This window comes from Microcebus murinus, chromosome 31, assembly GCF_040939455.1.
Source record: "Microcebus murinus isolate Inina chromosome 31, M.murinus_Inina_mat1.0, whole genome shotgun sequence".
In the NCBI taxonomy this organism is placed as follows: Eukaryota; Metazoa; Chordata; class Mammalia; order Primates; family Cheirogaleidae; genus Microcebus; species Microcebus murinus.
This window is the reverse complement of record NC_134134.1, coordinates 1,997,090-2,012,317: the sequence shown is the minus strand read 5'-3', so window position 1 is coordinate 2,012,317 and position 15,228 is coordinate 1,997,090. Positions and strand designations below refer to the sequence as shown.

The 15,228-nt window shown below is 38.2% G+C and overlaps 1 protein-coding gene across 1 annotated transcript in view; it reads left to right on the top strand.

The window, feature by feature from the left end:
- The window catches only part of LOC142865683 (uncharacterized), a 32,757-nt gene that overhangs the window by 5,249 nt on the left and 12,280 nt on the right, over positions 1-15,228 (top strand). Inside the window, 2 exon segments of the mRNA XM_075998868.1 lie at positions 6,470-6,596; positions 7,095-7,200. Coding sequence (XP_075854983.1) covers positions 6,470-6,596; positions 7,095-7,200 — 233 coding nt within the window.

Genomic DNA, 15,228 nt, shown 5'->3' with positions numbered 1-15,228 from the left:
TCCTCCCAGGCATCTGTGGCCCAGTGGGAGTCATCTGGGTAGTTCTGTGATGCAGCCCTGCGTCTCCACTACATTGTGGGGTGACTACAGGGTCATTAGGGAGGAATTTAAGCTGGGCTGCAGGGTTCATGCGTGGGAGGATCTGTAGCCCCTGGGGGTCCCCACCACTCCACTCTCATGTTAAAAATTAAACTAAGGCACCGCTTAAAAAGGTGACAGAATTTATTAAAGCAAACTGCGATTTATGGTTCTGAGAGCAGTCATCTATGGTTTGTTTTTGAGGTCCATCAGGAGGGCTTAAATCAAAGACTTTCAAAAAGTCCAGGAGACAGCAAACCAAATTCAATAATTCAGTGGTTATAGTTGTGTAGTCTTTATGTCATCATAAAAAGGAGTCATATAAAAGTAGATTTCAGGAAAACTCTATTTATATATTGCATTTTTAAAACTTATTTTTTTTTTGAGACAAGAGTCTCGCTTTGTTGCCCAGGCTACATTGAGTGCTCTAGTGTCAGCCTGGCTCACAGCAACCTCAAACTCCTGGGCTCATGCAGTCCTCCTGCCTCAGTCTCCCAAGTAGCTGGTACTAACGGCATGGGTCACTATGTCTGGCTAATTTTTTCTATATATATTAGTTGGCCAAATTAATTTCTTTCTATTTATAGTAGAGATGGGGTCTCGCTCTTGCTCAGGCTGGTTATGAACTCTTGACCTCGAGCAATCCGCCCCCCTGGGCCTCCCAGAGTGCTGGGATTTCAGGCCTGAGCCATCACACCCAGCCTGCCAGTTATTTTTAATAGAATTTCAGGGCTTTGCTTTGGCAAGTATACCCAGCAATTGAAATAGAAACAAATTTTTGTTGCATTTTGGTTGCAGAAAAATGAATAGGTTTCCACAAGGAAGTGTGGGCAAAAAATTAGTGAGTGACAAAGAGTCACCACACACCTATTTCTACTTCTTTTCCTTTTTTTTAGGGTTGAGGATTTGTGAAAGTGGATCACTCTGTTTTGTGTCCTGTTATCTGGATATTGGAGTTTAACGATAAAACCTATGAGATGGGATTTGGCAACTCTTAGATGAGTTCACATGCCATTGTTTCCTAAATGATTTGTTATAATGAAAATAATAAATGACCTACTTATTGTCTAAAAGAGATAAATACTTTTGGTTTTCCTTTAGAAATATGAAATTTAAGTGCCTTACAATTTCTGTGATATTATGATAGATATATTTTGTTTTTCTATGCATGATTCTTGGCTCTCAGCTCCTGTAGACTTTGTTATTTTCTAAATGTCTGTAGCAATAACAATATCTTTTTATTAAAATATTTGGCCTTTCTTTCTTGGTTCCTGAAGTATTTCCTGAATGGTAAAGGTGAAAGGCAATCTTTTGTTATTTATAATTAGCCTATCAAACATTTCTGAGCTTATGTTAATAAGGCAGTTTTTATAAAACTGCCAGAAATCACTGGGTGGGAGGCTGGTTGCCAGGGAAACCTGCCATTTTTTTCCAGGGATGGAATTTTCAGTCCCATTCCCAGCCTTTGGGTAGCAGGGAGGGGCTGAAGGTTAATTGGATTGTAAATAACTTATATGGGCAAACTAATTATGCTTATAAATGAAGCTTCTATAAAAATCCCAAAGGACAAGGTTTGGAGAACTTCCAGATAGCTGAACAGGTGGTGGTTCCTGGAAGTGGGGAGCCTGTCAAGGGCTTGAATCTGTGCACCCCTTCTTCCCCATACTTTGCCTTATGTATCTCCTGACCTGGATTTTTGTTTATATCTTTCAAGATATCCTTTGTGATAAATCAGTAAATATAATAAGTATTTTCCTGAGCTTTGTGAGCTGGTCTGGGAAATGAATCAAATATACAGAGGAGGTCATAGAACTCCAACTTGAGGCTGGTCTATCAGAAGATTTGGATTCCTGGACATGCAAGTGGTGTCTGAAAGGGGGGATAGTTTGGGGGGTTGAATCCTAAACCTGTGTGATTTGAGACTATCTTCAGTCAGATAGTATCAGATTGAGCTGTATTTGAGGACAGTTAGCTGTAAAAGTGATTGCTTGTTTGTTATTAGGGAGAAATTTGTACACATTTGGTCCTATAAATCTTCTGTGTTGGTTGTTGTCCTGTGAGAGCAGAGGAAAAACACTGTGGTCTGAGTATTTTCCCTTCTGAATTGTCCTCCCTTCTATAAACCTGAGTTTATAGAAGTTTTGCTGAGTTTGAGAAACTGAGTTTAAGAAATCTTGCTAGATTCTTCAAACACTGGGTATTCTTTTATTTACAATGAAATGAGTAACCCTGAATGAGAAGCAGAGGCATGGAACCAGGGCCTCCAAGCTTACCCCAATCTTCAGCCTGTAAAAGGAGGTCATTGAATGCCCAGTGAGTTTTTCCTAAGGGACCTAACTCTTAAGTGTTCTAGCCTACTCATGTCTGCCAGGGAAGGAGCTCTTTATAGTGAAAGAAGCTACAGAGCCCTGGAAAACTGGGAACAAGGACACATTGGAAGGTTTGGTTGGATTAGGGATAGAAAACTGTGTGATACCCCTTTTGGGAGTGCATCTGTTATTGTCCTGGGACTGTTTTTAGACATTGGCAAATACAACCATTTCAGATTTTTTTTTTTTTTTTTTGGAGACAAAGTCTCACTTTTGTTGCCCTGGCTAGAGTGAGTGCCATGGTGTCAGTCTAGCTCACAGCAACCTCAATCTCCTGGGCTCAAGCGATCCTCCTGCCTCAGCCTCCCAAGTAGCTGGGACTACAGGCATGCACCACCATGCCCGGCTAATTTTTTGTATATATATTTTTAGTTGGTCAATTAATTTCTTTCTATTTTTAGTAGAGACGGGGTCTCGCTCAGGCTGGTTTTGAACTCCCGACCTTGAGCAATCCGCCCGCCTCGGCCTCCCAGAGTGCTAGGATTACAGGCTTGAGCCACCGCGCCTGGCCCCATTTCAGATTTAGGTGAGAAGTGTCTTTATTGTGAAGGAGTATTGCGACTGTGGGAAGCACCAAATATAAGATCTGCAAGCATCTCAAAGTTTAGGCAAAAAGGGGCTTCCTTTTATAGGAAAGAGAAAATGAGATTAGAAACAGCATTTCAGGGAGATGTCAGGATGTCAGCTGGCACAAGTAGATGGTAAATCAGAGAATAAATTACCCTGAAGTCAGACTATTCTTAGGAGGGGCAGAGAGTGGGGTTATATACTAGTTAACGCTGAGGGAGGATGACAGTTTAGGGGCCTGGCAAAAGGAGAGTAACTTAGCTCACATATGGTTATCAAGTATTTAGTTTACACTAGTGAATACAGAATTGTTCTTCTAATTGTTTGTGAAGCAAAAATGGGATTTTTTAGGGTCTGTGTCTGGCTTTGTGATAGGTAAAATAGGGAGCAAAATCTAAGTCATAACATAAAGGGTGTTTCTTTACAGTGAGCTGCTCTTAATGAACAAAAAGGATGGGAGATTTCTTTAATAGATCACAGCTATTTACCAGCATTAGTTTCTAGCGCCATCTTGCCCCACCACTTTGCCTTGCTCTGCACATTTCTTCCATTTGGCCATTCCTGCGTGTACCAATTCTAATAAACTGTAAAATGTAATTAAAATGTTTTGCTGTGTTCTATCAGTAGTTATATTGAATTAGTGGAGTTGAGAAGGGAGTTATGGGAATGCTCAATTTATAGGCCGTTTAGAATTGTAAATTACTATACGAGACATTGATCTTTAAATTAGCAGCACAAGGATTGGTCAACAATACCTGACCTGATTCCCTTCACAAGATTAGAGATATTTTTAAGGTTTGTTTGTTTTTTATTTCAACATATTATGGGGGTACAGATTTTAAGGTTTCAAATAATGCCCTTTCCCCCCTCTCCCCACAAGTGTGAGTTTCCAGCATGACCATCCCCCAGATGGTGCAAATCTTACTCATTATGTATGTATATGCCTACCTCCCTTCCCCCTCCCACCTGCCCAATACCCCATTACTGTAGTTCCTATGTGTCCAATTAGGTGCTGCTCAGTTAATACCAGTTTGCTGGTGAGTATATGTGATGCTTGTTTTTCCATTCTTGGGATACTTCACTTAGCAGTATGGGTTCCAGCTCTAAGCAGGAAAATACAAGATGTTCTATATCATCGTTTCCTATAGCTGAATAGTACTCCATGGTATACATATACCACATTTTATTAATCCACTCTTGGATTGATGGGCACTTGGGCAAGTTTACACAGCCTTGCAATTATGAATTGTGCTGCTATAAACATTAGAGTGCAGGTGTCTTTTTGGGAAAGTTTCATTGGATCTTTTGGGTAGATGTCCAGTAATGGGATTGCTGGATCAAATGGTAGATCCACTTGTATCACTTTAAGGTATCTCCATATTGCTTTCCACAGAGGTTGGATTAGTTTGCAGTCCCACTAGCAGTGTAGGAGTGTTCCTATCTCTCCACATCCACACTAGCATTTATTGTTTGAGGACTTTTTAATAAAGGCCATTTTCACTGGAGTTAAGTGATATCTCATTGTGGTTTTGATTTGCATTTCCCTGATGATTAGAGATGTTGAGCATTTTTTTTCATATGTTTGTTGGGCATTCTTCTGTCTTCTTTAGAAAAGTTTCTTGTGTTTTGTAAGGGCAGGTCAGTATGGTCCATATTCTCACTGCTGCAGCAAAAATTGCTGGTGACTTTGGCAGGACAGAAAAGCTGAGGGCAGGAAAGGAAAAAAACCTCAAATTTCAATCTATATGTAGGAGATCATTGCTTCTAACTGTCTCCTGTGATAAAGGAATGGGAAGTGTGAATTTTTCTGCACCATGGTCCTTTTGCTGTGGGTGAGGTGGTAGCAGGGGAAATGTTGTGCGAACACCTTTAGATGCATATTCTCAAGATACATGTGTGATCTTTCCAGATAATCTTAACTAAGAAGGTATTTCTCGAAGGAGGAAGAGAAAAAAATGGCTTGTTCTCCTGGGAATGTGTCCTAGGTCAGGGGCTATGTTCACTTTTCCTCTTGTTATGTCTTGTGTACAGACTTTGCATTGTTGTTCCTACCTAATGCCTTCATTTCAAATACATTTTTCCCTCTTTTTCTTAATGATAGTCGAGGAGCTCTAAAAAATTATTCTCCCCCTATATGCCAGAGCCTTCTCTCCATCCATGCTTATGCACCATGAACAATTGTCACCATAAATTTAAAATTTGCAATATTGAAAATATTCCCTTTGTTGCTGTTGAACATCTTGGAGGCAGAATCTTGGATGCCCAAGATTACTATTGGAGATGAGTTCAATCCCCAGGATATCAGTGAAGAAGGGGTACATGTACGGTTTTTATGTTCTATCTAGATGCTCCATCAGTTCTGTGCAGAAAGAGATTAGTGGAATACACATTAATTGTTTAGATAACTTAGAAAGTTCTGAGAAAAAGAATAATTAGAAGACACTAGCTCTCTGGTATACTAAAGAAAGACTATTTAAATACATTATTTGAGATGACAGAACATGAGAGATAACTGTAGCTTGAACTTTGCATAAAACTGATGTTCATGATTAGATTCAGATGATAATTTACTGTTTTCTTTTGGCCAAAAATATCAAAATATCACAGCAGTGGTGGTATGTGTGTGTGCATTGATACCTGATAGTAATTTGTTGTATTATAGTTGGTATTAATTTTATTCACTTGGTTAATGTGTTCTCTATCATTTTTCTAGTATAGAGTTAATTATTTTCCTGTCAATTATGAAGTACCTTGTGAAGATTTACTTAGTGATGAGCATAAACCATCACAGTTTATGTGGAAGCTCTTCTTTTATATTAGATTTCATTTGCATATTACTTGCTCTGGAAAGTAAAGTCTCTCATCTTTGTTTCCTGGAACAGTGAACTCAGATGAAGCCAGGTTCTGCTGCTTACTGAATGTTTGAAAAATATTCCCTTTCCACCAGAAGCAATGATGTCACTGCTGAGTTTGTTAGAAATTCAGAAACTCAGGCTTCACTCCAGATTTTTGAAATCAAAAATTTGTATTTTAGGATTATTTCTAGTTTGTTGTTGTACGTATTAAAGTCTTTGCAAAATTTAAGAAGCATTAATATCTTCTAAGTCAACATGATTTTTCTATCTGAAAAATATACACAACTTATCCTGTATGATGTAAATATAGTACTCACAAATATAAATGTCTATGTTGGTGACTGGAATTTTATTCCTTATCCAGAAAATTATAATATCTACATGAGATTTGTGGACCTTATGTCACCCTCTCTCTCCAGAGTTAGATAATATATTAGAGAATATTTTTGTGTTAAAATTTGTCTGCTTGAATAATTACAGTTATTCATATGAGTCAGAACCAGTTCCCTTCACTCCATTATTTCACCAGCTGTGAGATTAAGAATTCTCTACATGACCACTTGGAAAATATGTGTTTTGTTTTGTTTTGTTTTGTTTCAGGGATTGTTGACATTCAGGGATGTGGCCATAGAATTCTCTCTGGAGGAGTGGGCATGTCTTGACAATGCTCAGCAGAAGTTGTATAGAGATGTGATGCTTGAGAACTACAGACATTTGGTGTTCATGGGTAAAGATCATTTCAATACACAATTTTTATTTCATACTACAGATTTTATATTCTAACTTTGTAGAATTTTTCTGGGATTTTCTTCTTTGCATGACGGAAGTTAAGATGTTTGTTTTCAAGGAAAAATTTGTTGGTATAGGAAAGAAAATCTTCAATCTGTTTTTATCTTGACATGAATCTTTCCCTTTCTTGAACTGATCTGTACCCTTCACTCTTCGTCAGTGGTAATTCCAAAACCTTAGTGGCATAAGATGCTATTGCTCACATCTTAAATTCCAATTTCCATAACCAATATTTGATTCCACAGTATTGGGTAATGGAGCTAAGGACCCTCAAATTTTAAATACTTTCTAAATATTCTAAAGTGTCTGTTAGAAATTAGTATTTTGGGATTTTTTTGAGAACCTTTCTATATTGTTCCACTTTCTCTACTGAGCACAGTACTCAATTGGTAATGGAAGAATCCCAAAAATATGTTACATTTTTCAAATAAAACAGGTCTTGTTGCCTCTAAGCCAGACCTGATCACCTGTCTGGAGCAAGGAAAAGAGCCTTGGAATGTGAAGACGAAGAAGACAGTAGCCGAAAACTCAGGTAGGTGGGAGTGAATAAAGCAGATGACACATATTAGAAGTTCAAAGGTCAAGGAAGAAACCAGACCTTAAAAAGTGCTTTGGAAAACTCTGCTTCAATGGAAATTGGATCTGGGAAGCCTGGGTTTCTTTCTCTTAATCTTTGATAGAGGCTTCCCTGTCCCTTATTCTTAAATTATCTAAGGACTTTAATTTTCTTTATTGTTCTTTTAAGGTTAGAGTGAGAACAAAAGCCCTACTCTTGGTTTATAATGGACTGCAGGTACTGACTGCGTTCCATTACTTTACAAGACATGGAAATATGTGTGTATATTTGAGAAAATCTATGGTAAAAAATTTATTTTGAGACCGAGTCTCACTCTCTCAACCTGGATAGAGTGCAGTGGCTTTGTGGTAGCTCACAGAATCCTCAAACTCTTGGGCTCAAGTGATCCTCCTGCTCAGTATCCTGAGTAGCTGACACTATAGGCATGTGCCAAAGTCCCTGGCTGATTTTTCTATTTTTAGTAAAGATGGTGTCTTGCTATTGCTCTGACTGGTCTTGAACTCCTGAGCTCAAGCGATCCTCCCCCTTTGCCCTCCCAGAGCACTAGGATTATAAGCACGAGCCACCACACCAGTCTGCAAACCATCTTTTAATTGCTCTGCATTTATTGCATCATGTCTGGAATGTGTGAGTGTGGTGGTGATATTGGTATTTAGTTCAGAAATCCCAGGGTCACCACAAGCAGATGTTACATGTTTTCTGCTTTAGTTTTTGTTATCCTGTGAAATGATTAAATGCGTTTCTATAGAAATTCATGCTCATTATCAGAACACTAAGTATCTCCTTAAATATTAGAAAAAATAATGTTATTTTACATCAAAATTCTGGGGGTTTTTTTGTGACTCTGATTAATAATTTAATTCTATGTGCCCAAATTTCTAAATTTTAATATAGTTTAATGTATGTACACTTTACATTTTTTTTTTAGTCAGAGTCTCCCTTCGTTGCCTGTGCTAGGGTGCTGTGGCATCAGCCTACCTCACAGCAACCTCAAAATCCTGGGTTAGAGCAATCCTACTGCCTCAGCCTTTGGAGTAGCTGGGACTACAGGCATGTGCCAAAATGCTCGGCTAATTTTTTCTATATATTTTTGTTTGCCAATTCATTTCTTTCTATTTTTAGTAGAGATGGGGTCTTGCTCTTGCTCAGTCTGGGTTCAAATGCCTGACCAGGAGCGATTTGCCCACCTCGGCCTCCCAGAGTGCTAGAATTATAGGCGTGAGCCACTAAGCCCTGCAGTACCCTACAATTGTGAAATATGTTTGGGGTGCATAGAACACTGCTGAGCATACATTAAACTCCCAGTCTTTAACTGTTACCAACTCTAATTCTATAATTTTCTCTTGTTTAGTATGAAGCCTACTGGTACTGTGTCATTCAAATGTTTATCTATGTGTGTATATATATGTGTTTGTGTGTGTCATATGAATTTTCTTCACAAATAAAAATAGTATAACTATATAATTATTATGTACAATGTAATGATTTGATATATGTTTTGATATGATTAACACAACCAAGTTAATGAAAATATATATTACCTCACAGTTACTTATTTTTTTTTTTATAGTGAGAATACTTAAGGTCTACAGTCAGTAAACTTTAAGATGCAAAACATTATTATTAGCTATAGACACCATGATATACATTATGTTTACAAAACTTTTTGGTCTTGTAACTTAATGTTTGTACTCTTGAACCACATCTTTGCTTTTTTTCTCACCTTAGGCCCTGGAAATTAGCATTTTAATCTCTGCTTCTATGAGTTTAAACTTTTCAGATTCCCCATGTATGTAAGATTATACAGTATCTTTGTGTGCTTGAATGATTTCAGTTAGCCTAATGTCCTCCATGTCCATCCATGTTGTAGAAATGATTGAATACAATTTTTATAGCTGAGTGATATTCTATTTTGCATATGTACCCTATTTTCTTTATTCATTCAGCTTTTACAAATGTTTAGGTTGTTTTCATGTCTTGGCAATTTTGAATAATGTTGCAATAAACATGAGGATGCAGATATTTGTTCAAGATACTGATTTTATTTCCTTTGGTTATATACATAGAAGTGAGGTGGTTGCATTGTATGGTAGTCCTTTTCTATTTTATTGTTTAAAGAATTTCTGTATTGGTTTTCATAATTGACCAATTTAAACTTACCAACTGGGTACAGGATTTCTTTTTCTTTTTCTTCATGTTCTTATTAAATCTTATCTCTTCCTTTTGATGTGAGCCATTCTATCAGGTATACAGTGATAATTCATCATGATTTTGATTTTCAATTCTCTGATAATTTGTGATATTGAGATATTATAAGTGATATTGACATACTTCTTGGTCATTTATTTGTATGACTTCATCTAGAAGATATGCCTTTAGTCTTTGCCTATTTTCAAACTATTTATAATTATTTTTACCTTTGATTTGAATAACTTTCTTACATAATTGGGACATTAACCTCTTATCAGGTATATTATTTGTAAATCAGAAAATACTCTTTTTTATTGTTTTCTTTTCCATACAGATGCTTTTTAATTTGTTGCAGCCCAACTTGTTTTGTATTTCTTTTGGTTTTCATACCTTTGGTGTCATATCTAAAAAATGTATTACTAATATCAATACCAAGAAGGTTTTTTAAATATGTTTTAAAATTTTAAAGGATTTATGTCTTACATGAGACTTTTTGTTTTATTCTGAGTTAATTTTTGATAGTGCTATAAGCAAAATTGTCTAATCTTATTTTTTGCTTACGGATATCCTGTTTTCCTAGCACCAATTGAAGAGATCGTTCTTTTTGCATTTTGTATTATTGTTGTCCCTATCTAATGGCACACTGTTTGGGGTTTTACTGATGACAAGTTCATATCATCAGCAAAGAGAGATAGTTTCATCTCTTCTGCCCCTATTTGCATGCACATGATTTGATTCTCTTGTCTGATTGCTCTGGCTAGGACTTCCAGCACTATGTTGAATAGAAGCAGTGATAGAGGGCAACTTTGTTTGGTTTCAGTTCTAAGTGGGAATGCTTTCAATTTTTCCCCATTCAGTATGATGGTGGCTGTGGGTTTGTCATATGTGGCTTACCTTTTGTAGGTAAGTCCTGTCTCTGCCTATTTTATTAAGCATTCTTATCACCAAAGGATGTTGAATTTTTTCAAATGTGTTTTCTGTGTCTATTAAGAGGATCATATGGTCTTAGTTTTTGCTTCTATTTATGTGGTAAGTTGAATTTATAGATTTGCAGATGTAGAACCATCCCTGCTTCTCTGGGATGAAAATTACTTGATCGTCATAGATTTTTTTTTTTTTTTTTTTTTTTTTTGAGACAGAGTCTCGCTTGTTGCCCAGGCTAGAGTGAGTGCCATGGCGACAGCCTAGCTCACAGCAACCTCAAACTCCTGGGCTCAAGCAATCCTTCTGCCTCAGCCTCCTGAGTAGCTGGGACTACAGGCATGCGCCACCATGCCCGGCTAATTATATATATATATATTAGTTGGCCAATTAATTTCTTTCTATTTATAGTAGAGACGGGGTCTTGCTCTTGCTCAAGCTGGTTTCGAACTCCTGACCTCGAGCAATCCGCCCGCCTCAGCCTCCCAGAGTGCTAGGATTACAGGCGTGAGCCACCGCGCCTGGCTGATTATTTTTTTTATAATAAGCTGAATTCTGTTTGCTAGGATTTTGTTGAGAATTCTTACATCTATATTCATAAGGGATATTGGCCTGTAGTTTTGTTTTTTTGTTGCATCCTTTCCTGGTTTTCATATCAGGGTGATGTTAGCTTCAAAAAAACATGTCAGAGAGGTTAACGTCCTTCTCCATGTTGTTAAATATTTTCTACAGGATAGGTGCCACTTCTTTTTGTAGGTCTGGTAAAATTAGAGTGTGAAAAAATCTGGTTCGGGACTTTTCTTTTCAGGAAGGTTTTTTAGTGCTGTTTCAGTTTTGGACCTTGATATTTGTCTGTTCAGGAATTCTATTTCTTCCTGATTGAGAGTAGTGAGGCTGTGTATTTCTAAGAATTTGTCCATTTCCTCCACATTTTCCAGTTTATGTGCATGGCAGTTTTTATAAAATCCGTGGATGATATTTTGTATTTCCATTGCATCATTGTAATTTCTCCTTTTTCCTTCCTATTGGAGCTTTAGAGTTCTTTCTGATATGCTTCTCATTAATCTATCCAAAGGCGAGTCACTTTTATTTATTTTTTCAAAGAACTAACTTTTTAAAAATTAATATTTTATACAGGTCTTTTGTTATCAATTTAATTTAGTTTTGCTCTGATCTTTGTGATGTCATTTCTTTTGGTGGGTTTGGGGTGGGTTTTCTCATCCTTTCCAGTTCTTGAGACAATTCATTAGATGGTTTATTTGTGATCTTTCTGTCTTCATTTCTTCTGGTGGGTTTGGGGTTGGTTTGCTCATTCTTGCAGTTCTTTGAGATGATTCATTAGGTTGTTTATTTGTGATCTTTCTGTCTTTTGCTTGTAGGCATTTATGGACATAAATTTTCCTCTCATGACTGCTTTATTTCAATTGCTTTAGTGATTTTTTTTCAAAGTCCTGGATTTTGGGGTTTTTTTGTGTGTGGTTTCTTTGTGTTGGTTATCCATTTTTTTTTTTTTTTTGCACATCATTCAGTTTTCTAACAATCCATGTTCAAAATTCTTCTGTCATTTTAGCATTTGGAATTTTGTTTATGTCTATTGCTAGAGAGCTGGTGTTCCCCCTTGGAGGTGTGCTTTCTGTTTGATTCTTCATAGTTCCAGAATTCTTTCACTGATTCCATCCCATCTGGATCAGCTATTGCTTCTTACCTTTAGATTTTCATTTGAATATGACACACCCTGTTTATTCTCTGAGCCAGTAGGTGGTGTTAGTCGGTGAGGTTCAATTACACCCTTTATGATAAGTCAGTAGATGCAGTAAAAGGGTATGTGCAGAATTACCTCCCTGTCAGTTTGTAGCACTTTCTCGGAGGAGCAGGCTGCAGTGTTGTTTGTGGGTTCTGTAACTAGCTTTTATTCCTCTGTAGAGGTCCTCTAATGCCTCAGGTGGTAAGTGGGACCCTGGGACTTCCAGGTGTGTCCTTATTCTTCACCTCAGTGGTAGTAGGTGAGAGAATGAGACTGGACACAGCTGGGTTGGGTGAGCCTGCTCTTAAACTCCACAGATGCTGTTAGCAGGGGTCAAAGATCTATTCTCTACTTCTGAGCAAAGCTTCCAGGGAGGGGCTGAAATTGTCCCATTCAGCTGAAAAGTCCATGTGTGGGAGTGGATCTGTCTGAGACTGCAGTTTGGAGCATGCCTCACTCGTTTTCATCCCCCCATTCCACAGTTTTTCCCGGACTTCTGCCAGCAGTCAAGACCACAAGTCAATTCGTATCCCCTGGCCATGATGTGCACTGGGAGGTTCCCTGCCCAGGATTGCAGCCTGGGCCAGGTGGACAGCCTTCTGGTGGGAAGACTGTTGTCCCTGAAGCATGCTGATCTGCCCCTGAAGACACACACACACGTCAATAGGCTCATTCACAAATATCCATTCTGTGCCCCAGTGTATGTGATCAGGACCTCGGTGTAAGGGATCTCATCTGCAGGCCTGTCTCCTGGGCCCAGGAGATCAAGGTGTCCAAAGTGGATCAACGTTCTCTGCCCCAGGATATGCCCCATTGTTCTGGAGTCCAGGCAGGTGGCACCCTGGAGAGCTGGAGGGTAGGAGGTCACAGTCTGAATACCCCTCAGTCTGCTAGAGGGTCCCAAAAGGAAAGGTCACATTACCTGCAGATGCCTCTGAGTGGTAGCTAAATTGTCTCTCTCACAGCCACAGGTAGGATAGGGTAAGGGTAGAAGGAAGCAGTATGGTGCCTACATATTGGCTAGAATCTATGGGCTGGGAGGTACCCAAAGGGAGCTGGGATTCTGGTGTCTGCAAGGGGCTCACCACTCACTGGTGGTGGCCATCTCTGGGCTGATGTTGGCAGGTCTATCTAACTGCTCCGGTGTCCACCAGCTGTCTGAGATGCAAGGGAAGGGAAATTTAACTGCTCCTATTACCCTTCCTTTTACTGGTCTCTATACCTCTTGGGGGGTCTTTCTTCTAATTCTCTGCTACAACTTCTTCCTATAGAGTCTTCTGTAGTTTCAGGCACTCTTCCTTTTGATCCTGACCAATCTATGTTTTCCTGCCCCTTGGCTTTCTTTCACTTTTTTTCTAAAATTTATCTTTCTTGCTTAGAGACTCTGGCTGGTGGGTTTTCTCATCAACATTCTTGCCATTCTGTCATCTTAAATTTGATTAGGATTTTTACATGTTCTAACAGAAGACACCATATGTAATTGAAAATATTATATACTTTGCTGCTTTGACTTGAGAATTCTGTATTTGTCTGTTAGTTCTAATTGCTATATAATATTTATGTTTCCAACTTTCTTATTGATCTTTTCTCTAATTCCCCTAATCATTATTGATGGTGTGGCCTTAAAATAAACAGCAACCATGTTGCTGTGTTATTTTTTGCTTCACTTCTGCTAATATTTTTTTCCATGTGTTTGAAATCCCTGATGTTATATATGCATGTAATTTATATATTATATAACATATAATCCATAACATATAACATATATATATATTTTTTTTTTACTTTTTTTTTTATTTAGGCATATTATGGGGTTAGAGATTTTAAGGTTTCAATAAATGCCCATTTCCTCCCTCCCCCCACAAGTCTGAGTCTCCATCATGACCATCCCCCAGATGGTGCACATCTCACTCATATATGTATATACCCATCCCCCTCCCCCTCCCACCAGCCCAATACCCTATCACTGTAGTATCTATGTGTCCACTTAGGTGCTGTTCAGTTAATACCAATTTTCTGGTGAGTATATGTGGTGCTTGTTTTTCCATTCTTGGGAAACTTCACTTAACAGTATGGGTTCCAGCTCTAAGCAGGAAAATATAATATGTGCTATGTCACCATTGTTTCTTAGAGCTGAATAGTACTCCATGGTATACATATACCACATTTTATTAATCCATTCTTGGATTGATGGGCACTTGGGCTGTTTCCACAGCCTTGCAATTATGAATTGTGCTGCTATAAACATTCAAGTGCAGGTGTCTTTTTTGTAGAGTGTCATTGGATCTTTTGGGTAGATGCCCAGCAATGGGATTTCTGGATCGAATGGTAGATTCGCTTGTATCGCTTTAAGGTATCTCCATATTGCTTTCCACAGAGGTTGAACTACTTTGCAGTCCCACCAGCAGTGTAGGAGTGTTCCTCTCTCTCCGCATCCATACTAGCATTTATTGCTTGGAGACTTTTTGATAAAGGCCATTCTCACTGGGGTTAAGTGATATCTCATTGTGGTTTTGATTTGCGTTTCCCTGATGATTAGAGATGTTGAGCATTTTTTCATATGTTTGTTGGCCATTCTTCTGTCTTCTTTAGAAAAATTTCTGTTCAAGTCCTTTGCCCACATTTTAATAGGGTTATTTGATTTTTTCTTCCTGATTTTCATGAGTTCTAAGTATATTCTAGTTATCAGTTTCTTATCGGATGCATAGGATGCAAAAATTTCTCCCATTCTGTAGGTTGTCTGTTTACTTTCATTTCTATTTCTTTGGCTGTGCAGAAGCTTTGTAGTTTGATCATGTCCCATTTATTTATTTTTGTTGCTGCTGTGATTGCCTTTGGGGACTTCTTCATAAACTCTTTGCCTAGGTCGATGTCTAGGAGAGTGTTTCCAACTTTTTCCTCTAGAATTTTAATAGTTTCATACCTTAGGTTTAAGTCTGTTATCCAGCGTGAGTTGACTTTTGTGAGAGGTGAAAGGTGTGGGTCCTGTTTTAGCCTTCTACTGGTGGCTATCTAGTTTTCCGAGCACCATTTATTGAAAAGGGATTCGTTTCCCCAGCGTATGTTTTTGTCTGCTTTGTCAGAGATTAGATGGCTATATGAGGATGGTTTTATATCAGGATTCTCACATCTATTCCA